The sequence below is a fragment of the Paroedura picta genome, chromosome 2 (assembly GCF_049243985.1).
Source record: "Paroedura picta isolate Pp20150507F chromosome 2, Ppicta_v3.0, whole genome shotgun sequence".
Classification (NCBI taxonomy): Eukaryota; Metazoa; Chordata; class Lepidosauria; order Squamata; family Gekkonidae; genus Paroedura; species Paroedura picta.
Window position 1 is genome coordinate 178928662 of NC_135370.1, and position 25358 is coordinate 178954019.

At 52.1% G+C, this 25358-nt stretch overlaps 1 protein-coding gene across 2 annotated transcripts in view; it reads right to left on the minus strand.

Annotated features, from left to right (window-relative positions):
* Nucleotides 1-5640: 5640 nt before the first annotated feature.
* KIAA0586 (KIAA0586 ortholog) overlaps nt 5641-25358 on the minus strand; it is a 111776-nt gene continuing 92058 nt past the window's right edge. The window contains exons 32-33 of one of the 2 annotated variants that reach the window (XM_077323965.1): nt 20237-20302; nt 5641-6028 (exon numbers count right to left, since the gene is read on the minus strand). In XM_077323965.1, the coding sequence (XP_077180080.1) occupies nt 5889-6028; nt 20237-20302 (206 nt within the window). In that variant the 3' untranslated portion in view covers nt 5641-5888. The remainder of the gene's footprint in view (nt 6029-20236; nt 20303-25358) is intronic. The other variant, XM_077323966.1, reaches the window with a different exon arrangement.

Consider the following 25358-nt stretch of genomic DNA (forward strand, 5'->3'; position numbering starts at 1 on the left):
GCCCAAGGTCACCCAGCTGGCGGCCTGTGGAGGAGCGGGGAATCAAACCCGGCTCTCCACATGAGAGTCTAATGCTCTTTAACCACTTTGCTGACACTCATGGTTCATGCACCAAAACAGGCTGTCCACCCCGGCTTCCTTGCCAAGTTTGGCAACTGGATCTTTTCCACCCTTGAGGGAAGCCCACGCTTCACGCTTCGGAGAGCACGTTCAGGTCTGTAACATCCCCCTTCAAAGAAAGCCATGGGATCTTTGCCTTCGCCACAGCCAGGATTTCACAGCTGCAGTGTCTCTGCTCAGAAACTGTTCCAGGAAAAAAAAAATGTTCTTTTGATTTCCTTTTTATTATTATGACAGCTTAGCCAAGGCAGAGAAATGGGTGTGTGTTTGTGTGTTTTACATACTATTATGAAGCGTTCGTAAAGTCCTTTTACATTAAACACGGGTGAGATAAATTTGGGGGACGGTTAGCTGGGGACAGGATGGCCACCCTTCCGGTGGTACCTGCAGATCTCCCAGAATTACAGCCACACAGAGATAAAAGGCAGTATTTCCCACTCAGCCTGGCAGCAGCTCTTCATGGTCTCACTTTTCTTGGGTCGCAAGTGGGTGAGCGAGAGGGTTGTGAGTGTCCTGCCCAGTGCAGGGGGTTGGACTAGATGACCCAGGAGGTCCCTTCCATGATTCTGATTCTAAATTCTGTCTAAACCTCCAGAAGTTCCTGACAGTTAGAGCGGTTTCTCAGTGGAACAGGCTTCCTTGGGAGGTGGAAGATCTCAGACTGAGACTCTGGAGAGCCTTTTAATCTCCAGTTAAAAGGACCAGGCAGGAGGGGATGGGAAAGACCTTGACCTGAGACCCTGGCTCAGTGGCAGAGCCTCTTCTTGGCATGCTGGAGACCCCAGGTTCAATCCCCGGCATCTACAGTTAAAAGGGCCAGGCAGGAGGGGACAGGGAAGACCTCAGCCTGAGACCCTGGAGAGCGGCTGCCAATCTGAGTAAGCAAGACTGACTCCATGGACCAAGCTGCTGATTCAGTTCGAGGCCTCTTTGAGCGTTCACCTACTCTGGCCTCCCATGCCTTTGGGAAACACTGCCTTGTGCTACACAGCGACGGAAAATTCAGCATTTCTCCAAGGGAAAGGAAGCCGCTTGGCTGCGTAAGCTGCGGCTTGATTCTAGTGACGTTTCCAGGGCAAGGATTGACCCCGCCCGACGGCGAGGCCTGCAGGAACAGCGAGCGCAATGTTCATGGCTGTCAGAGGGATGAAGAAACATGACAGGCTGCTATGCGCCAAGATGTTCCCAGCGGCTGGTGTCAGCCGTTTCAAGAAGGCCTCTGCTCCGTTGGGCAGGCCGAGGGGTGGTGAGCGGCTCCGCGAGAACGGCTGAACAGTCACTTCCAAACCAGTCTAGGGGAATTGTGAGGTGCGCCTCAGTGTAGCCAATGGAGGGGCCAACTGTGCTCCAGTTCCGTCAACAAGGCATCATGCAGGTGAAGCAAAAGCCATATTAATTTATTATGCAGTGCAATTAAAAGGCTTCCTCGGGAGGTGGTGGGTTCTCCATCTTTGGGGATTTTTAAACAGAGGCTGGAGAGCCATCTGACGGAGAGGCTGATTCTGTGAAGGCTCAAGGGGGTGGCAGGTGACAGTGGATGAGCGAGAGGGTTGGGAGTGTCCTGCACAGTGCAGGGGGTTGGACTAGATGACCCAGGAGGTCCCTTCCAACTCTATGACCCTATGTGTTTTGAAAGGCTCATTCTGTGAATATAGGCAGATGGGGAGTGGGTGGGCAGAAGGGACTGTGTCAGTGCTTGGCTCTTGTAGCCCTTTCTTGCATGCCCAGGGAAGTGCCAATCACCGCTTTGGGATTAGGAAATGAATTTCTTCCAGGGATTCTGGTTTTCGGGGGAGGGGTAATATCTGGGCATGGAATTGGGAGGACATGGGTGGGCGGGTAGTTGTGAATTTCCTGCATTCTGCAAGGGCTGAAAGGTGTGAGAAGGGAAGGGACACGAGTGGGCATGTCCACAGATCTGCTTCCCAACCACATTCTGGACGATCTCGCCACTTCCGGAGTTTCTCGAAGTCTGAAGGTTTCTCGAAATCTGGGGTTTCTCAGTGGTCCAAAAGTTGAGAAAGGCTGGGCTGCACCATCTCTGCACTCAGATGTTTGAGCTCTCCTGGCTGCCGTACACGAGAGGCACAGTTGCTGTGCACAAAACAGCAGCCGTGTGCAGAACACTGACCGCCTAAAATACAGAGCTTGTGATGTGGAGGAATCCCACTGACCCATGTGGTGAGCAGCGGCTGACGAACCGCTTGCCCTGCAGAGATGGCGAACAAAGGGAGCTCTTCAACAAGGCTCCTGTGAATATTTGGAACTGTGTAATTAAGGACTGTCTTGCCGGAGCAGATCAAAGGCCCACTTAGTCCAGCAACCAGCTCCCAACAGCAGCCAAGCAAATGAAAAAGAGCTGAGCCATTTCCGCACATAGCTAAAAATAGCGGTACGCCGGCTGGATGTTGTAGTGCTAAATATCATCGCGCCTGTCAGCCACTCCTCACCTTCTTGCTGTCTTGATTTTGTCTGCCACCTTTTCACGCTTCTCACCCTCCACAGGTATCACTGGAAATTGTGAAAGAGAGCAACGTGCTTTGTACGCAACTCTCTTCCACCTGTCAATCAAGCCAGACAGCCCTTTCTCCTGATCCCTGCCATTTTTTAAAAATTAATAGTTCTCAGTTTAAATGCTTATGCATCTAATCATAGGTGAATAGTGCTATTTTGAAGGCCACCCCTTATGGAATCACAATACTTTTAAAAATTCATCTAGTTCCTGATTGGGGGGGGGACTTTAGAGAGGCATGCTTTGTGTTACAATTTTGAGGGAAATTATTTCTGGCATTGCCTGCATGCTTGTCCATATATTCGTTGCTCCAGGCTGTTCTCCATTTTTTAAAAAGACCTTCCTGTCCCGGAAAGGGGGGAGAGGGAGGCAGGTGCGAGGGCGGGACATTGGAGGCAGAGGTAGCGCTTTTTTGCCTCCATACATTTCTTTGGCTGCTGGCCTGCTGGCTGTCCGCTGGAGGAAAGCGCTTTTTAGGTTCGTGAATCCACTTTTGGGGATTCACCAACTCGTGCTTTAAAATGGCAGATGTAGCGAGCAGTTTGCAGGCCGGATGCGGGAAGTTGGTGACGTCATGTGGAGCTCCCGGAATATAGGGTCTTCAGGGGGTAAGTATGATGCTAAATTTATGGCGTGCAGAATAGCCCCTGGTTTTTGTACCCCGCTTTTTCTACCCAAAGGAGCCAGCCTGGTGTCATGGTTAAAAGCAACAGCTTCTCATCTGGTGAGCCAGGCTTGATTCCTTGTTCCTCCACATGCAGCCAGCTGGATGACCTCGGGCCGGTCACAGCCCTGATAGTACTGTTCTCACAGCGAAGTCCTGTCAGAGCTATCTCAGCCCCACCTACTTTGCAGGGTGTCTGTTGTTGGGAGAGAAAGGGAAGGCGATCGGAAGCTGCTGGGCGACTCTTTTGGGGTATAAAAACCAAGTCTCCTCCTTCTTTTCAAAGCTGCTTACAATCGCCTAACCTTCCTCTCCCCACAAGAGACGTTCTGGGAGGTAGGTGGGGCTGAGAGAGCTCTGAGAGAACTGTGGCCCAAGGTCTCCCTGCTGGCTGTATATCCAGGCGAGGGGCCCCTGTTCTTAACCACTACACCAAGCTGGCTCTGTTTGCCCTGGGCCGGCTGTTTCATTGCCGGCATTACTCTCTCTCTCTGTGGCTACGGAAAAACGGTGTACTGATACATGTACTAAAGATGTCAGCGTGTGGAAAAACGATATACAAACACTGTGAATAAAGCAAATAAACCTGGATGCCATATGTGGAGAAGCAGGATAGCATGAAAGAACACAGCCACTTGTGGGGAGGAAAGGCAGCCCACTTGGCCAAGGGAAACGTTCCAAGCATGTTAATCAAAGCTGGAGGGGAAAGGACAAACGCAGAGGGAAACATGAGCAAGGCTGGTTTTCTGCAAATCAATATAGCTGTTCTGGCATAGGAGAGGGGGGGGGGGACGGAGCATCAGGGTGCATCATGGCTGAACATCTGGAAGATGTTCCTGACAGTTAGGGAGGTTCCTCGGTGGAACAGGCTTCCTTGGGAGGCGGTGAGTTCTCCTTCCTTGGAAGTTTTTAAGCAGAGGCTGGATATACAACAGAAATGCTGATTTCATGAATTTAGGCAGATGGTGTGTGGGTGGGCAGGAACGGATGTGCCAGGGTTTCTCTCTTGTGGCCCTTCCTTGCATGCCCAGGGAATTGCTGATTGCCACTTTGGAGTCGGGAGGTGAATTTCCTCCAGGCCAGACTGGTCAAGGTTTCTAGTTTGGAGTGGGAGCACCATCTGGGCATGGAATAGCTGTGGGGTTGGACTAGATGACCCTGGAGTTCCCTCCCAACTCTATGATTCTATGATACGATGTGATGTCACACTACTCTAGGAATTGACAGAAACTCTATGGTTTTATCAGTGAGATGTTGGCAATTCCTAGAGCGATGTGACATCACTTCCAGTTTTCTCCCGGACGTTATATCATGTTGAGCAAGACAATGTGACTTTTTTTCTCTTTTGCTGCTCAAAGGTGTGGTTGAGAGGAAGTCCAGTGATCTGTGATTCACAAAAGCACCTCCCCCTGCCACAAATTCTGTTAGTCTTTTTCTATTGGAAATACTGTTTCCTTGGTCAGATCTTGATTCCCAAAATGCAAAAGAGAGCAATGGAAAGGATGGAGGGAGGCCTGCAGTAGGCCAGCCGCTTGCACAATGGACTAGGCCAGGGGTGGCCAGATGGTGGCTTTCCAGCTATCCACAAACTACAATTCCCACAAGCCCGTCTGCATCATGCGGGCAGGGGGATCCTGGGAATCGTAGTCCATGGACATCAGGAGAGCCACCGTTTGGCCACTCCTGGGCTAAGCTACAAAAAGGCCTAAGCTAAGAGTGAGCTAACTATACTCCATGTTGTTGTTGTTAGGTGCGAAGTTGTGTCCGACCCATCGCGACCCCATGGACAATGATCCTCCAGGCCTTCCTGTCCTCTACCATTCCCCGGAGTCCATTCAAGTTTGCAATACTCCATGTACCTTGTCTTATTTATATGCAAGAAAGATTTCTAGAACACTTGACCAAGAGAAGCATGCATGTCAAACTTCCTAGCAATTAATGATGTCATACGTGACAAGACGGGAATTGCATCGGCTCAGTTAGCAGGGCCCCCCCATAAACCCTTCTGACCCTTTTTCAGTCTGTGGCCCCCTCCCTAGGGGGCAGAATGGCTAATGCAGAGCACCAACCGTTTTCTTTTGCAAGCAGGGAAAGAACGACTGAGTTGTATACGCTGCCACTTCCAGGTGAAGGGGCCAGTTCACGCTGGCCGTACCCGAAGCCCCTCTCCCCAATTCCTAGTGTTTCTGTTGCTGGAAGAGAAAGGAGAAGACCCCCTCCCCTCCTCTCAGGGGAAGAAATCCCTCCAGATCGGAACGGTCGCTCGGAGGCCCAGATCCGCCCTCCCGCTTGAATTACAATAACACACAAGGCTTAAGAAATACACCCCAATCCAATGCCCTTTAAAAAAGAAAACAAAACATGTTTTAATTTGTTAAAAAAAACACCGCACGCACTCAACAGGCGACCAACGCGTTAAAAAAAGAGAGAGAAGGGCGGCGATTCTGATGAACCGAGCAGATTCCGCTGCCAAAATGAAACATCTGGTGCATGCCATGTCTGCACCAAACGTATCCCGCGTATCGTTTCCAAACATCTGTCGACACCCCCTCCCCCCTTCCCTCTCAGGCCTTTACGGACGTGAAGCACACTTCAAAATGTATCTGCTCCAGAAGAGTTGGAACTCCCAGGGACGGGGCTGAAGCTCCGCAGGTCCTCTTCAATCGCGGACGGCAACATCACGGACATCTTCGTCGTCGAGGGCTGGCCGTCGGGCCGGGGCGCGTTCCCCCCTGGAACGAAAAGCACAATCGATCTGCGATCTGGTCTGAGCAAATGGAAGACACGTGAGAGCCACCTGGCCTCGCTGCCTTTTGTAGGCGAGCGTGGGGTCGGCGCATGGCGAGATGCCGCGGGAACGTTTTCTGCACTGCCGATTCACGTTTCCCATGGGGCGCGCGTGGACATCTGTTAGCCACTCGTAGGGTAGCACCTACAGGCCGTCATTAAGAGCAAAACACCCCTCTTCGCAAGGGAGTCACGGCAGGTACAATCCGTCCCCAACCCTAAAACAAAGCGACGCGGGGGGCGCTGCTGAAAGGCAATGATGCGCGTTACTATAATACCGTGTCGGTTTAATGTTGAAGTAGAAGGCCGTGACAAGCGTAAACACACATGGCGTGATATGCACATGGCTAGCTGCAGCCAGAGACCGTGAGATTCCCTTAACTCTGCCCTTAATGGGAATCCAGGCCTCCTGACTGACAGAACGCATGCAACATTTGCGTCCGGTGACAGCTTGAACACTTCCACAGGGCCTGCAAAAGGGAGCTCCTCCACCAGGCATTTGGTTGAGGTCGACCTGAACCACCCCTTCCCAGGGACCCTCCCCCCGAGACTCCCTCCTACGGCACCTGCCCAACCCAGTGGGCTATCAGTAGGAGTTAATTTAATGTTCTCTGTGTTTTTCTACTGTTCTACGTTGCTTGTTGTTACCACTTAATTATTGTTAAACTAAGTTGTCCGTATTGTTTCTGTTTCCGGTACACCGCCCTGAGCCTTTGGGGAGGGCGGTATATAAATATAATAAATAAATAATGAATAAACGTGCAGGCCAACCATGTTGTATTAAAGGGATAAGCTTCCGTGCACATGCATGCTGTGTTGGAAACAGACTGAATTTGAGGAAGCGTGGCTGCACCCAGAAGCTTGTACCCTGGATTAATCTTCGTTGGTCTTAAAGGGGCAAGGGGACTGCCGCTTTGTCCGGCCGTTTCAGACCGACACGGCTGTCCGACGGGATCTGAATGCATACAAGACAGGCAATTCTTCAAGTCCTGCATTCCCCAACAAGGAGCCGAATGTCCCAGCAGGTGATTTCGGACAAAGGTTCTCGAAATTGGTGCTTCCCAAGGTTTTTGGTGTGGTGACCCCATGCGTGCAAATTTACGTGGGATGGTGACCCATCCGTGGCCCAGGATTGTTCGGTGCCCTAGGCCAGGGGTAGTCAACCTGTGGTCCTCCAGATGTTCATGGCAGGGGCTGGCAGGGGTTCGTGGGAATTGTAGTCAATTCCCACGAACCCCTGCCAGCCCCTGCCATGAACATCTGGAGGACCACAGGCTGACTACCCCTGCCCTAGGCCAACGGTGACCCTGGCAGTATCTAGTCCAGCTTTTAATTTCATTTATTTTTAGACTTATATACCGCTGCCCTCCATAAGTCTTGCGGTGGTTTACAATGAAACAATAAAAACAACAATCCCTACCAGTGGAACAATATACCAGGGATCCCACTGGATAGCCACATAAAGGGCACAGCTGACCCCCCCCCCCAGTGGCATTCTAAAATACTCAGCCTTTGCTTACTGAGACTACATCCCAGCCATTGGCCACCCCCTCCTTCTCCACTGCACCCTCTAATCCAGGGATTCACTACCAGGGGTCCGTTGGAGCTCTAGAGGGGGTCCACGGTCTTTCTCCTGCTGCCTTAATGGACTCTGCCACAAACCAGGAAATTCACCCCTTCCATTGCTCCATACCCACCGGAGTGTGAGTGAGTCCTCTCATGGTTTCTGTGTCTGAGAGGGGGCAGCGCCCGCATGCCTGCTCCCGCTTTAAGCCTCCTCTTGTCTTGTCTCCCCCCCCCCTCATTCCACCTCGAGCCTGCTGTTAACATGGGTGGTGATGTCCCTTCCGGTGACCTGTCACTTCCAGGGGCGTGCTCTTCGAAGCCTGGCAAATTATTTCAGGGGCTCTTCCACACTTAAAAAATGGGAAAAGACTGCTTTAATCTCCCTTGTGATTCTAAGGAACTCAATCCGGTGACCATCAGGGCATATTTGACTTGAGGCACATGGTTTCCAGCAGGGCTCACTGCGGCCTGTATCCCCTGTGCACTCGCTTGTTAACGCTTCACTACCCACATTCCCTGCCGCACGCACTGCCATTGGGATAGGCAAACTATAATCATACATTGCGGGAGCAAACAAGTAGCAGCTCAGCAAGTTATTTCCGGTCGATACGTACAACCGGCATATTTAAAGAACAGGACGTGGTAAAAGTGGGGAGGGAAGACTAATGATCCGAACCTGAAAAAGGGACTGTCAAGTAACAATATGACAAAAAGTCAAAGCGACTACACATATGCAGGGGCCAACCAATAAACTAAAGAATTCCAGGTATTAAAGAAGTAGCAGAATATACAAAGTATAGTCTCTTTTTCTACTATCTGACTATGCAACAATTTGCAAGACTGGCCCACCCTCTCTGAATCCAGCCCCTTCTCCACAAGCTCAGCCGCTGTCACCTGAATCCACAGGAGTCCGTCACTCTTCCTCCAAGACCTCTCCCTCCCTCCTTCAAGATCCCCTTGTCCCCAGGAGGCACATCGAGCGACGACAAATGTCTGTTCGGGAAACTGAAGACGTGAGTCCTTGCAAGTATGAAACCAGGGTCTCTGGCGGTGTCTCCGTAACGAATAAGGCGTGCCAAATTCATCATCTTCCCGCTGTCGTTGACATGCATGGCAAACAACATTTCCCCTCCATTCTGAAGGGATAATGTTTGCTCGGCCTCTCCCCTTTCCCCACTTAATTATCTGCCGTGACCGTGGAGGGCCTGCCATCCATCTCGTCTGCTCCATCCTCAGCCGCAGGAGACTCTGCAGTCCAATAAATCCCTTTGAACACAGAGAGCTGCTGGGAACGGCCAAGGAGACCAGCAGGGGCCACCTGGCTCTCCTCGCCTTCACGTCCTCTTCATCAGGTCAACCCAAGGTGAAGCCCCATCGACAGTCTCTTACTGGAGAGTGGCAAACACTGAAGAGAGCCATTCCTTCGTTCTCTGAACATATGGCTTTACCTTGAGGTCAACCCTGCCGTCTGCCCTTGCCCAGGATTCTAGCAGGGCTGCTATGTCCAGAGCGCTACTAAACTGCTGAGACCACCAAGCACTTCCCACATTCCTCCCAAGACGCTCCCAGGACACCAGCTCCGATGCTGCTTTGAATACACGGGACTGCGGGCAGCTGGCTCCAAAACACGAGTTCAAAGCACAGTATATCCTGTCGATGACTTTCACACAGTATCCCACCCTGCCCACTGCAAGATATGAAAGCGGGGGGAGAGGGGGAGTCCCCATCGTGGGGACCGTGGGCACCACCATGCCTGTTGACCTTACCTGGAACCGCCAAGTGCTTTTAGAAAGTGGGAAGGACTAGGTGGTTGTTTGCCCAGCAGGTCATCTGATTGGCTGTAAAAATTAAAAGGCATCCTGTTCCACCAGGCATATGGTTGGGGCCCGGACAAACCGTCAGGGAGTGCTGGATTCACTGCCTTAGAACAGCTGTTGTCCCCAACCCCCAGTCCCCAACCCCCCAGTCCGGGGACCTCTACCGGTCCGTAGATCAGTCGGTGGATTATTTAAACCAGGGCTCAGGGCGGTTTACAGAAAACAGGAGGAGATACAATTAACATATGGTAACAGGTAACACTAATAAAAAAATAACAATAATAATTTAACAAGATCATAAACAATAACATTACAAAAATAGAAATTGCGAGAGCCTCAGCTTAACGCTGATCCAATGTGGCTTCTCTTATGTCAAATAATTATTATTCCGGTTATAGGTAATCTTGCTCCCTGACCTGTTACAGCTAGCTCCTCCTCCTCGTCCCGTGGCAGCCATTTTGTAATTGGCTCCGCCCCCCTCTGGCAGCCATTTTAGTGATTGTGCTTGCCACACGCAAGGTTGTCAGGACAAGAGAGAGACAGCTGGCTGTTGCCTTCCCCTGCCTAGCTAACCTGGAATTCCCCGGGGGTCCCCCACCCAAGTTTTAACCTTGGTTGATCCTGTTTAGCGCCCAAGGCCTGACAAGCTGTGCTCGAATAAAGAACTGTGAGGCACTTGACTTTTAATTCCGGCCTAAGTAATTCAGCAAATATTTAGCGACGGCGATGGCTGAAGTCCAAAGCTGGTGGAGGCAGATCGCCTGATGCCATGGCAACGGGATACGGGTGCTAGAGTTACCATACCAACAGGGTTAGGACACACAAGCGGATCCTGGCAGCTGCAGGGACGCCGAAGGAACAGAGCGGCCAGCAGAATCCACAGGGGACCAAGAATCCTCACTGAGGAGTCTTGAGAAGGCCCGAGTTCAAATTCCCAGCAGAGCTGGGTTCGAATCACTGGGTTGCTAGGGAAGCTCGCTGTATGACTGTGGACCAGTCGCACTCTCTCAGCCTAACCTACCTCACAGGGCTGTTGTGAGGATAAAAGAGGAGAGGGGAATGATGTAAACTGCTTTCGGATCCAATGGAGAGAAAGGCAGGGTGATAGCCGAAAAGGCCCTGGTTGAAGCTAGGCGTACTTCCCTAGGGCCGTGAACGACCAGCAAATTTTCACCCGCAGACCGTAAAGCCCTGCGGGGGGCATAGGGCAATAGGCGGCCCCTCAGGTATGTGGGTCTCAACCCACGTAAAGCCTTAAAGGTTAAAACCAAAACCTTGAACCGGATCCTTTACTGGATACACACTTTTCTTGGATGCTTTAGGATGCTTAGGGCTGATCCTGCGTTGAGCAGGGGGTTGGACTAGATGGCCTCTATGGCTCCTTCCAATTCTGTGATTCTATGATTCTATGAGTCTATGATCTGGACAGCGATTGACAGCCAATGCAGCTGCCTCAGCACAGGCTGGATGTGGGCCCTCCAAGATATACCAGTGAGGACCATGACAGCTGAATTATGCACCAGCTGGAGTCTCCGGAGCAAGAACAAGGGCAGGCCTGTGTAGAGCAAGTTACAGAAATCTATTCTGGAAGTGACTGTCACATGGATCAATGTGGCCAAGTGTTCGGGGGACAGGTAGGGCTCTAGTAGCCGAGCCTGGTGAAGACGGAAAAATGCCTGGTTGGCTACTTTCCTCCATGGTCAATGAAGTATCAATGGTCACACCCAAAATCCTTGCCTGGGACGCGACCGTAAGCTGCATCCCTGCCAGGGTGGGTAAGCGCACTTCCTGGTCCTGCCCCCTACCTCCCAACCACAGGACCTCCGTCTTGGAGGCTATGAGTTTCAAGCGACTCTGCTCGAACCATTCAGTCACTGCTTCCAAACATCTGGCAAATGGTTCTGGGGGAGAATCCGGGCGGCCGTCCATTAGTAAAGAAGAAGAGTTGGTTCTTATATGCCGCTTTTCTCTACCCGAAAGAGTCTCAAAGCGGCTTACAGTCGCCTTCCCTTTCCTCTCCCCACAACAGACACCCTGTGAGGGAGGGGAGGCTGAGAGAGCCCTGAGATTACTGAAGAAGAAGAAGAGTTGGTTCTTATATGCCGCTTTTCTCTACCCGAAAGAGTCTCAAAGTGGCTTCCAATCACCTTCCCTTTCCTCTCCCCACAACAGACACCCTGTGAGGGAGGGGAGGCTGAGAGAGCCCTGAGATTACTGAAGAAGAAGAGTTGGTTCTTATATGCCGCTTTTCTCTACCTGAAGGAGTCTCAAAGCGGCTTCCAATCACCTTCCCTTTCCTCTCCCCACAACAGACACCCTGTGAGGGAAGGGAGGCTGAGAGAGCCCTGAGATTACTGAAGAAGAAGAGTTGATTCTTATATGCCGCTTTTCTCTACCCGAAGGAGTCTCAAAGCGGCTTCCAATCACCTTCCCTTTCCTCTCCCCACAACAGACACCCTGTGAGGGAGGGGAGGCTGAGAGAGCCCTGAGATTACTGAAGAAGAGTTGGTTCTTATATGCCGCTTTTCTCTACCTGAAGGAGTCTCAAAGCGGCTTCCAATCACCTTCCCTTTCCTCTCCCCACAACAGACACCCTGTGAGGGAAGGGAGGCTGAGAGAGCCCTGAGATTACTGAAGAAGAAGAGTTGGTTCTTATATGCCGCTTTTCTCTACCCGAAGGAGTCTCAAAGCGGCTTCCAATCACCTTCCCTTTCCTCTCCCCACAACAGACACCCTGTGAGGGAGGGGAGGCTGAGAGAGCCCTGAGATTACTGAAGAAGAAGAATAGCTGGTTCTTATATGCCGCTTTTCTCTACCCGAAAGAGTCTCAAAGCGGCTTCCAATCACCTTCCCTTTCCTCTCCCCACAACAGACATCCTGTGAGGGAGGAGAGGCTGAGAGAGCCCTGAGATTACTGAAGACGAGGAAGAGTTGATTCTTATATGCCGCTTTTCTCTACCCGAAGGAGTCGCAGAGTGGCTTACTGTCGCCTTCCCTTCCTCTGCCCACAAGAGACACCCTGTGAGGGAGAGGAGGCTGAGAGAGCCCTGAGATTCCTGCTCTGTGAGAACAGCTTTATCAGAGTTGTGACTAGCTCAAGGTCACCCAGGGGGAAGGAGTGGGGAAACAAACTCGGGTTGCCAGGGTTTTCAAGTCCAAATGAGGAACTGGTAAAACCTGCGTTTCGCTTGTGCCTGCTTCCTCTGTGGACCCCAACCAAAAAATGTTTTCCTGCACAAATGCCTAGAGGCCTCTACATAACATCCCTGTCCTAATGATTGTCTTGATGGTTTTATTGCAGAGGAAAAACTCCTAAAGCATGTGAAGGACTGTGAAGTAGATACGTCCCCAGTAATATATGCTTAGTACAAAGATGTCAAAATGCATGTTACTATGCAATAAAACCATGAAGATAATCGTTAGGACCTCCCACTGTTCCCCTATAGAACAGGATCTTCTGAGACTATCTCCCAGTTTCACTGTAGTTCCCTCTCTGTGCCTTTGCAGACTGGACAGCTACGGCAGGGGATATGGCTACCTGAGCAGGAGAGCGTTTGAATATTATAGTGACTGTGCTAGCAATCAGGAGTCCTGCCCTCTCCAAATGGTGGCTCTCCAGGTGTCCATGGACTACAGTCCCCATGAGCTGTCCCCATGGTCGATTGGCCATGCTGGCAGGGGCTCATGGGAATAGTAGTCCATGGACACCCGGAGAGGCACCGTTTGGCTACCCCTGCTCTATGCATTAGAGCAGCGGTCCCCAACCCTGGTCCAGAGACCGAGACCGGTCCGTCGATCAGTCAGTACCGGTCCATGGCTCCTCCCCCTCCTCCCCGGATGTTGCCTCGGGGGCTGCCCTGCCACTCTGCCCCTGGCTCACCTTTGGTGCTCTCCGGCAGCCACCTTGGCTAGGGCTCCCCCTTGGCGTGGCACTCCGCAGCTGCTGATGGCAGCGCCCCCCAGCAGGGGCGCCAGCGAGAGGTCAGGGGCGCCAGCGAGAAAGCAGGGGCTCAGGCGGTGGCGACATCTCTCGGCAAAAGACTACCCCCCCCACACAGCCTCAGTAAAATTGTCGAGTGTTGACCGGCCCCAGTATTAAAAAGATTGGGGACCATGGCATTAGAGTAAGACTTCTAGAGCAGTGGTCACCAACCTTTTTTCGGCTGGGGACCGGCAGGGCAATTGCCCCGCCCGTGCAGCGCGCATGCCGTGCTCGCATGATTTCAGCCGCGCAGCGAGCATGTGCGCACGCGCGGCCCGGCTGCACGATCCTGATTCCCTCCCCCCCCCCCCCGCAGTAAGAAGCTTCCTGGCCTGGGAAGTTTTTTACTGCGGGGGGGGGGGGCGGGGAGAGGGAACCGCGGCCCGGCACCCTGGCCTTTGTGGCCCGGCACCAGGCTGCGGACCGCAGATTGGGGACCACTGTTCTAGAGAAGCAAATGAGTTTGTCCTAGAGGTGCTACCCGGATTTCCGCCTGGACTTGACAGGTGCCGATAAAAGACGTATTCAGGTAAGCGGAAAACATCCCCTTGGTTGCCTGCTGAAAGAAAAGCAACCTGAATTTAGGGAGACCCCTCCCCAAACACCAGGAATTAGCAGCCTACGATGAGAGGAATCCGGACAGGGGCGAAAAAGAGATTCTGCGCTTGCGGGGACGACTCAGTGAGAACGGCAAATCCCATGTGGAGGATTATAAAACAGGAATTTAAAATAAAGCATTTGATACAGCAGGACTTTTGTAGGAACCTACCTGGCTGCCAAATTTGGAACAGGGGGCATGGTCCAAGTCGTTCTGTTTCTAAATGGAGGTCTTAAGAGCTGGAGAAATGGCCGAAACAAAGTCACCAAAGTGATCAAGGGATTTTAGCACCTTTTGCCTCTGCAAAGATTAAAGGCATCTGGGTCTCTTCCATTCAGGAAACAGGACTACTTAAGGGAGGATACAGCAGAGGTGTGAAGATTTGTCTGTCTTTCAGGACACCAGAACTCAGCCGCTGCCCATGGAAATCAATCAATCCGGCTGCTGGCCCTGAGCACTGGCTTGTGGTGGTGTGGGGCCAATCAGAAGGCGCTTCGCACCTTCTGGTTGGCCCCTCACCCGCACTAGCCCCGCCCACTCTCCCCTTAGCGGATTATGAAAGCGGACAGATTATATTATGCCACGTTATGACTGTTGTTTATTGCATGGTTATAATATTCTATGTAACCATTCTGGAACGTTTAATGTAAACCGCCCAGAGCCGTAGGGAAGGGCGGTATAGAAATCTGAATGAATGAATGAATGAATGAATGAATGAATGAATGAATGAAATGCGTTCACAACAAATTATACCCCATAGAGCCCCTCCCCATGTTATTGGTGCACTGGTTGCTCCTAGGGCTATCCCATTCCCCAAAGGTTCTTTTTCCAAAGGGAACTGAGTAAGAAGGACCAGACCTCACTAGCAGGGAAGAGGCATAGGCAAGGGAGAGCAGAGCCTGGGTCAGTTGAAATGCCCTTCCTCCCCCAATGACTGAGTGACCTTCTATGGCCCACCTCAAAAAACAACCCCAGACTCTGACCCTAGGGAGTAGAATAAATAAATACAATGTAACAATGAAATTCATTAGGATTTAAAAATGGTTAAAATTATTAAACTTATACTACGATACCTATTCTGGAGTTCAGATTTTCTGGCAGGAAGGGAGGTGTTAGTCTGCAGGTGGTTGGGTGGATTCTCGAACGGAAGGGAGGGGGGGGCGCTGGCATTTCCTTCGCTGTTAATTTCCTGACCTCCACCATGGGCCTGGAAGAACAGCTCTGCCTTACAGGCCCTCCAGAACCATATACGGTCCCGGAGGGCCCTTGTCTCGCTAGGGAAGGCTGGAGACGGGATGAAAAAACCCTTGCCCTGGATGAGGCCAATTTCACCTCTTTGGGGCGAGGGACCTCCTATTAAAGAAAAAGCATTCCTGGACTCCAGAGATTCCCAGGAGTGATGTCCTCATCTGTGGCAACTGAATTGGAGGTGCGCAAAACCCTCGCCAGTCCGGCCGGCCGTGAACATTTGCCCAATCTGTAGGCTGCAGCCAGAGGAGGGCCAACAGTGCTCAAAAGAGCGGGAGGAATGTCAGCTGGAGGAGCCTGCTGCCTTCCCATCAAAGAGAGAGAAAGAGGTCTCCCCCAAAACACTCCGTTTCAGAACTATATAAAATATACGCACGAATGCAGAGCGTGCGGGTAAGACAAAGGACATCCGGTTCCAAAGCACTTTGAAGTTCTGCTTAATGACGGGCAGTTTTGCGAACGGAGAGATTACTGCAGTCTCAGAGGACCAAGAAACTCGGCTTTCCAATCGCTCCGGTCTGGTTTGTATTAATCACACCACTTGTCGGACCCACTGTTTATGCACAATTCCTGTAAGTTCTCAGCCTCTCTCCCTCTTTCTCACACACCCAGCAGCAACCTCTAGCACAAAATTCCAAGTATATAAATCCGCTGCAACTAAGGAGCGGTTGGGGCAAAGGAGAAGTCAATTGTTGACATGACGTCCCAAGCTTTTATTGTTCTCAAGTCGCAGTCAACTTTCATGGCCCCTGTCGGGTTTTTCAAGGTAAGAGAGGAACAGAGATGGATTGTGTTGCCTGACTCTGGACTCTGGACTCCCCTTGGTGGTCTCCCATCCAAGGACTAACCAGGACCAGCCCTGCTTAGCTTCTGAAATCTGACAAGATTGGACTAGTCTGGGCCATGCAAGTAAGGGAGAAAGAAGCACCATCCGGTTGGCAGCTGAATTATGGAAACACTAAGAACACAGCACGAGCCTTGCTGGATCAGACCAGCGGTCCATCTAGTGCGTCACAGTGGCCAATCGGTTCTTCTAGAGGACCAACAACAGGGCAGAAAGGCCAAGGCATTAATAAGAACATCAGGAGAGCCCTGCTGGGTCATACCAGGGGTCCCTCCAGTCCAGCCTCCTGTCTCACTCAGGGGCCAGCCAGTTCCTCTGGAGGGCAAGCAACAGGGCAGAGAGGCCGAGGCCTTCCTAAGGACATCAGGAGAGCCCTGCTGGGTCAGACCAGGGGTCCATCCAGTCCAGCCTCCTGTCTCACACAGGGGCCAGCCAGTTCCTCTGGAGGGCCAGCAACAGGGCAGAGAGGCCGAGGCCTTCCTAAGGACATCAGGAGAGCCCTGCTGGGTCAGACCAGGGGTCCCTCCAGTCCAGCCTCCTGTCTCACACAGGGGCCAGCCAGTTCCTCTGGAGGGCCAACAACAGGGCAGAGAGGCCGAGGCCTTCCTAAGAACATCAGGAGAGCCCTGCTGGGTCAGACCAGGGGTCCATCCAGTCCAGCCTCCTGTCTCACTCAGGGGCCAGCTAGTTCCTCTGGAGGGCAAGCAACAGGGCAGAGAGGCCGAGGCCTTCTTAAGAACATCAGGAGAGCCCTGCTGGGTCAGACCAGGGGTCCCTCCAGTCCAGCCTCCTGTCTCACACAGGAGCCAGCCAGTCCCTCTGGAGGGCCAGCAACAGGGCAAAGAGGCCGAGGCCTTCCTAAGGACATCAGGAGAGCCCTGCTGGGTCAGACCAGGGGTCCATCCAGTCCAGCCTCCTGTCTCACACAGGGGCCAGCCAGTTCCTCTGGAGGGCCAGCAACAGGGCAGAGAGGCCGAGGCCTCCCTAAGGACATCAGGAGAGCCCTGCTGGGTCAGACCAGGGGTCCATCCAGTCCAGCCTCCTGTCTCACACAGGGGCCAGCCAGTTCCTCTGGAGGGCCAGCAACAGGGCAGAGAGGCCGAGGCCTTCCTAAGAACATCAGGAGAGCCCTGCTGGGTCAGACTAGGGGCCCATCCAGTCCAGCCTCCTGTCTCACACAGGGGCCAGCCAGTTCCTCTGGAGGGCCAACAACAGGGCAGAGAGGCCGAGGCCTTCCTAAGAACATCAGGAGAGCCCTGCTGGGTCAGACCAGGGGTCCATCCAGTCCAGCCTCCTGTCTCACACAGGGGCCAGCCAGTTCCTCTGGAGGGCCAGCAACAGGGCAGGGAGGCCGAGGCCTTCCTAAGGACATCAGGAGAGCCCGGCTGGGTCAGACCAGGGGTCCCTCCAGTCCAGCCTCCTGTCTCACACAGGGGCCAGCCAGTTCCTCTGGAGGGCCAGCAACAGGGCAGAGAGGCCGAGGCCTTCCTAAGGACATCAGGAGAGCCCTGCTGGGTCAGATCAGGGCTCCATCCAGTCCAGCCTCCTGTCTCACACAGGGGCCAGCCAGTTCCTCTGGAGGGCCAGCAACAGGGCAGAGAGGCCGAGGCCTTCCTAAGAACATCAGGAGAGCCCTGCTGGGTCAGACCAGGGGCCCATCCAGTCCAGCCTCCTGTCTCACACAGGGGCCAGCCAGTTCCTCTGGAGGGCCAACAACAGGGCAGAGAGGCCCAGGCCTTCATACAGACATGAGAAGAGCCCTCCTGGATCAAGCCAGGGGCCCATTTGGTATATGTTGTATATTCTATTGAGTTTTTAACAAACAGAATCCACCTTGAGCCTTTGGGGAAGGGTGGAATATATAAGAATAAATCATCACCATACCACATAAAATGTGAATGGTACTGCTGATGACATGCCAGGCTTCTGATTGGCCCTTGGACAAGGAGTGCTCTTCTCCCCCAAGGGCCACTCAGAGAAGCTGGCACACCATCGTGAAGCTCTAGGTGGGTCTCTGATTGGCCCTCACTGGGAGACATCCCCCCAATAGGGTGATGAGCTTCTCCCAGTGAGGGCAAATCAGAAGGCTGCTATGTTGTCCAAAGGCTCTTCAGCCACCACCAGGTGAGGCTGGGAGCTGGACATGGCCATCCTGCCTCACTCCGCCATGTCCTTCACAAGCCTGCCCTGTTCCCCGACCTCTTGGTCTCTGGTAGGATCGTGACGACCTTCCAGCCTTGCACTGGAGGAATGTCCCACAATTCTAGCACTGCTCACTGCTAGGGCAGGAATGACCAACTAGCCAGGAACGTCACCAGCCCTGCCTCTCTTGTTCTCTCCAACATGCTGGCAAATCAGTCAGAGGCCTAGTGTAAGCTTTGTGTCAACCCTGCCAATCTTGCTCACTCCTGCATGCCAGGGAAGCTGATCGTGGCCCCACCACTCTCCCCCGCCCCCTCCGGAATGCCAGAGAAGGCAGTGGGAAGCCAAGCACAGGAGGCCTGCTTCGTGTCAGCCCTGCCGTTCTCACCCCCCTCCTGGACACCAGGGGAGAGTGGGACATGGAGTGACTCAGGTGGGCATTCAGCCAGGGCGATACAAGCAGCCTATTCCTTCTGTTGCTAGATTCCGGCCGCGTTGATTTCTTGAACGCGGACGTCCAAACTGAAAGGCTACTCCTGGGCTTCTGCCATGGCATACAAACCAATGGGTTCTAGATCAAAGTAAGCCTGACCTTGCTTTAGAGGTGAAAATGGCTAAGTTCAGGCTATCGTACTTTAGGCATGCTATGATAAGAATTAGAAGGAAGGGTGACAATGCTAGGAAAAACGGAAAGCGGCAGAAAAAGAGGAAAAAGAAAGAGAGCTGGTTTTTATACCCTGCTTTTCACTACCTTCTGGAAGACTCCTTTGGGTAGAGAAAAGTGGCATGTAAGAACCAACTCTTCTACTTCTTCTTCTCCTACCCGAAGGAGTCTCAAAGCGGCCTACAGTCACCTTTCCCTTCATCGCAACAGACAGCCTGTGACGGAGGTAGGGTTGAATTAATTCAAAACAAATACCCTCTCAACCTCCAGAAGAAGTTCCTGACAGTTAGAGCGGTTCCTCAGTGGAACAGGCTTCCTCGGGAGGTGGTGGGTTCTCCAACTTTGGAGGTTTTTAAGTAGACGCTGGAGAGCCATCTGAAGGAGAGGCTGATTCTGTGAAGGCCCAAGGGGGTGGCAAGTGACAGTGGATGAGCGATTGGGATGTGAGTGTCCTGCATAGTGCAGGGGGTTGGACTAGATGACCCAGGAGGTCCCTTCCAACTCTGTGATTCTATGATTCTAAGTTCCGTCTCAACATCCGGAAGAAGTTCCTGACAGCTAGAGCGGGTTCTCAGTGGAACAGGCTTCCTTGGAAGGTGGTGGGTTCTCCATCTTTGGAGATTCTTAAGCAGAGGCTGGAGAGCCATCTGACGGAGAGGCTGATTCTGTGAAGGCTCAAGGGGGTGGCAGGTGACAGTGGATGAGTGAGAGGGTTGTGAGTGTCCTGCATAGTGCAGGGGGTTGGACTAGATGACCCCGGAGGTCCCTTCCGACCGATTAGCAAGAACAAGAATAAGTGTTGTGGTGGCAAAAGAGCACAAAAAGGGGGTAAGAGTCCCAGATCCAGGGCCCACTGTGACCTAGCCTGGAGATCCCCAATGTGGTACCCATGGCTGCTATGGCGCCCACGAACACCTTTCTTGAGACATACCAAGTGTTTTTAGGAAGTGAGTGGAGTTAGGTGCATCTGACTAGCTTTGCAGATTGAAATAATGTTTCAGGAGCAGATGCTACACCATGTTGCTTATTCCTCTTTCCCAGCACGTTGGGGTTTTTAAAAATTACTCCCTGGGTTTTGTGCTGCCTGAATCACACAGCTCTGCTTCCCACAGTGACTATTTTGTGGCTGGTCTCACCACTCTGTGTCAGATTTCCCTGGGTGGCTGCACGCTTTAAGAAGTTGGGGTCTCGCCCAAATGAGCTGAAAAGACGACAACCACTGGTTTGAGAACCCTGAACCTGAAGCGGTTCGAGAGGGAGAAGAGTCGGCTCAGGTTGCCCACGCTTCTTACCTGGAAGCAGCGACGCAAGGTATCTGTCGGGCTCAACGTGCGTCCGATCTGCATCCATCTGGAAGCCTGGAGAGGAGAGGACAGGAGAGAGGAGAGGAGAGAGGAGAGGAGAGGGGAGGGGAGGGGAGGGGAGGGGAGGGGAGGGGAGGGGAGAGGAGAGGAGAGGAGAGGAGAGGAGAGGAGAGGAGAGGAGAGGAGAGGAGAGGAGAGGAGAGGAGAGGAGAGGAGAGGAGAGTTGGTTTGACTGAATCCAAGGCTCTGAACAGTGATTTGAGGCACGGCATTAGAGCTGGCCTCCCCCACCTTTCTGAGCCTCCGAAAACATTGAAATCATTATGCGCCATAATTCCCTGGGAAAATTGTTATCCCCCAATTAGGAACCTAAAGGTTGAGGACCAAATTCTTTTTTGTTTAGTTTTAAATCCAAATATATTTATCATAATTACGTGTCCATAATAAAAGTTAAAACCATTGATGGAATCTCAGTCGCACATCCCGTGTAGCACGGCAAGTACAGAATCAAGTACATGAACGCATCGAACATGTAAGGACCAGAAACCAGAGGCGTTTTGAAACCTAAGATGTCTTCCTCGGTGGTCAAATCAGCTTAAATGTACTTGTATAGAAATCCTTATCCAGGTGCCTCTTAACATTTCGGAAACTCCCCAGGGGGCGGAGAATGTCCAGACTTGAATCCCTTAGCTGGCTGCACCCCGATTGGGCCAGCCCCTGGAGGGCCCGCCTCCCCTAGGCGCCCCTGCAGCTCTCAGCAATCCTCAACACACATAAGCCTGCCTGCCTGCCTACCTGGGGGAGTCCGTCTGTGCCACCATGCCCAGCACCACCCTTGCCCTGGCCTCACCCACTCACCACCGTCGCTGTCACCGCCATGCCCACCCTCCCTGCCGCGGCCACCGGAACCGTAGCGCACCTACCGCCCAACAACCATGGCCAAGAGCCCTCTGGCAGGAGGAGGTGCGTGTCTCTGCCCTGCCCGACGCGCCGACAGGAAGTGCGTCTCCCTGCCCTTGTGGCTGGCCCGAGGGACTTGCTGCAGCCTCCAGAGCCCACCCCTACTCTTTCCGTGGTGCCGCCCCCCCCAGCCCTGCCAAGCCCGGCTTGCAACTGCTTTGCCGGGGAGGTGGGGGAGCCACCACCACCTGCCCAGAGCCGCTTGCCAGAAAAGCTGAGCACATGCTGCTTCAGAACAAAACAGATCCACTGAAGAGACGAGAAGAGAGAGATGCTGGTTTGCCTGATCTAGTTGGGAGAGACGAAGAGACGAAATGCTCTTCTCAGAAGAACCGGGAGAACCTCAGTAAGCTCATCCGGGACAAGGAGGTCTAGGGGTAGGCCCCTAACCTTGCGAAGCTACTAGCCGGCTGCCCCCTTTACCGCCCCCGCAGGATCTTCCAGCCCCCTTCCTGATTTATGCACGTGAGATTTTCTGTATTCCGACATTTAATTGTGTGAAAAGCTCCAGACCTCAGAGACTTTCATAGAGGGAGAAGAAGCTGTCTATTGTGCTGAAAGCCTCTGAGAGAGCACTTGAGAGAGACTAAGTCAACAAAAGGGAAGCTTCCAGCTCTCTTTCGGGGATGTGATGGGTTGTGAGTGGCAGGAGGGCACAGGAGAGGGGATAACGACCCTTTCACAGGGGTCCCAGCAGGGCAAGCAGCTTGGCCGGGGCGGGGGGGGGGGGGGACGGGACAGCATCCACACAACAGCCTTGCGGGGTAGATCGAGATAGAGCGAGATCGGCATGATGGGGCAAGAGGCAGAACTGAACTGAGAAACTCCAGAAAAAAAAAACTATATACAATCATGAGCCATGGATCAGTTTCAGGTTAATTTCTTGCATAATTTCTTGCATTAAAATTATGCAAAAACTTGCATAATTTTATGGTTGGGGGTCACCACAACAGGAGGGGATTAAAGCAAGGTTGAGAACCACCCGCTGTAGGGTAAAAAAGACCCGTCCACTAAGGACTCCCAAGCCAGGCCTCTGTTGCCCTGCACGGAGACTGCGCCCAAGAACACACAGACGCTCCCCTCCGCTAACGCACTGCAGGGAAGATCGGCTGGAGTGAGCAAACCTTTCAAGTAGAAATCGCTGTCTGTTATCGAGCTCTCCGCAGGTTCCTTTTAGAAGCTTTCAAGAAACACAACCGGAGAACCGCTGTGCCACGGAGCCACTGAAATCCTCTCCCCTGGGAGCCGTTCCTGCTGGGCTGGTTATTGCTGCTTGGGCACCCGGCCAAGACCCCCGCCCCCAGCTCCCCGCAAGACACTTGGCGGATTTGCTCTCACTCTGATCTCCTGGGCTGTTTCCTGTCTTCCGAGTGATTTATTGGACTTTCTCCACCGGGCTTGATGTTAACGGCTGCGGCTGTCTTTTGTTTTATCATTGTCCCATTCATTTTTTTTTAAAAAAACGAAGTCGTTTGTGGCTTTTTCTTTTTGCTGCTGATTATTTTACCGATACGTTTTGAACGAGGTTTGGGTAAAGGTGAGAAACAATTTCCAAGAAAAAAGAGAGAAACAAACAGATCACATCATTGAACGCACATTTGTGAAGGTAGCCGAGGATGGCCTTAAATTAGAATCATAGAATCCTAGAGTTGGAAGGGTCCTCCTGGGTCATCTAGTCCAACCGCCTGCACTATGCAGGACACTCACCACCCTCTCGCTCACCCACTGTCACCTGCCACCCCCTTGAACCTTCACAGAATCAGCCTCTCCCTCAGATGGCTCTCCAGCCTCTGTTTAACAATCTCCAAAGATGGAGAACCCACCACCTCCCGAGGAAGCCTGTTCCACTGAGGAACCGCTCTAACTGTCAGGAACTTCTTCCAAATGTTTAGACGGAATTTAGAATCATAGAATAACAGAGTTGGAAGGGACCTCCTGGGTCATCTAATCCAACCCCCCACAACTATGCAGGACACTTACAACTACCTGCCCATCCACAGTGACCCCAATTCCACGCCCAGATGAGCCCCCTCCCCCCCAAACAGACAAGAGAATCCATGGCCAGGTTGGCCTGGAGGAAATTAGCCTCTTGACCCCAAAATGGTGATTGCATTTCCCTGGGTATCCAAGGAAGGGCCACAGGAGCCAAGCTCAGACACAGCTCCTTCTGCCCACCCACTTACAATCTGACTAAATTCACAGAATCAGCATTCTTGTCAGATGGCTAGCTCGCCTCTGCTTAAAAACTTCCAAGAAAGTAGAGCCCACCACCTTCTGAGGAAGCCTACTTTCTACTTAAAAGAAAAGCTAGCTTTTCTCATTTTCACTCGGTAAAAACAGTCAAGCTTCTAGTCCTTTATGCGGGGAAAGTACACTTGAAAATAGATGGAAAGTACCCAGCATAATTTAAGTTTCTAGAACACCGTTTCTCAACTTTTTTTTACCATTAAGAAACCCCTGAAACCTTCTTCAGGCTTTGAGAAACTCCAGAAGTGGCTCGATTGCGCTGAATATTTTTGGGAAGCAGAGCTGGGGACATGCCCACCCGGGGCCCCTCCCCTCCCCACCCCCTCCAGGCCGATCATGGGCCATTTGGGGAGGGGGGGGGAGCGGGTCAACATGACCGTATATAGTCATATCACAAAATACACATTTAACAAAGTTTAGAAATGTATCAACAATTAAGTAACTTCCACCCATTTGGGAAACCCTTCCATGGCCATCGAGAAATCCTTAAAGACGGCAAGGTTGTCTCAAAGTGGTGTCAACAGTCTGTGTGTGTGTCTGTGCTGGGGGGGGGGGATTTGTGTGTTCAGCTTTCAAACCCAAATTGCCAGGTGCGGGGTACGGAAGGCAAGAGAGAGAAGCAATGGCCAGCAATCTCTTTTGACCAGTCTGACCTCTCTGGAGGGCTTAGCTGAGTTACCGTTCCTGTTATAGTGTTGTTGTTTATGATCACTGAAATTTAGTGTCATTTAGAACCACTGCTAGATGATCGTTGTTGTATTTGACTATATAGGTTATTTATATGTTATTTATTCATTATTTATTATTATGTATTATTATTATTATTGTTTAATTTTTAGACCGCCCTTCTCCAAATAGGTCTCAGGGCGGTTTACAACATAAATAGTTAAAACACAATAAAATGCCCATAAAAACCCCAATTGACATCAGCAAAAGTTACATATAACTTTATTTATTTATTCGATTTTTAGCCCGCCACTCCCGAAAGGGTTACAACATTTATACAACATTTGGAGCTCTGACACAGTGCGGTGAGCACTGCCATGAAATGGCGGCTGTGGAAGGCGGAGCTGAGCACAAAATGGCTGCCGCAGCTTCTCTTCAGTCACGCAATGAAGAGACTTATGCTGTGGGGGCCACACTATGGCCAGTGCAGGAGGTGCGGCCAGCCACAAAATGGCTGCCGCAGCTTCCCTTCGGTCGCACGGTAAAGGTGCTTGTGCGGGGGTGGCAGCTGCTGCAAAAGCCACTAAAAACCAAGCCAAACCAATCTGCACAGCCAATCAAATCTCTGACCCAACAGAACCCCTGCTGAGCAAAAGCCCTTCCTGGAACCACCATCCTCATAAACACTTGGTGGTGGCTGGGGTAGTGTGCCAGCAGGTGCCACCAAGGCCACGGGTACCACACTGTGGTGAATAGACTATGTCTGGTGTACAAAGATGAGAAGAGAAGAAGACCCTGAAGGGGGCAGCAAGAGGGCTGTTAGACAGGTCAGAGAGTTCAGGACTTTTCTCTCCAAGGGACCAAGCCCTATGAAGATAGGTTGAGGGACTTGGGAATGTTCAGCCTGGAGAAAAGGAGGTTGAGAGGGGACATGATAGCCCTCTTTGAGTATTTGAAAGGTTGTCACTTGGAGGAGGGCAGGATGCTGTTTCCGTTGGCTGCAGAGGAGAGGACACGCAGTAATGGGTTTAAACTTCAAGTACAACGATATAGGCTAGATATCAGGAAAAGTTTTTCACAGTCAGAGTAGTTCAGCAGTGGAATAGGCTGCCTCAGGAGGTGGTAGAGCCTCTTGTGGCGCAGAGTGGTAAGGCAGCGATATGCTGTCTGAATCTGTCTGCCCATGAGGTTGGGAGTTCAATCCCAGCAGCCGGCTCGAGGTTGACTCAGCCTTCCA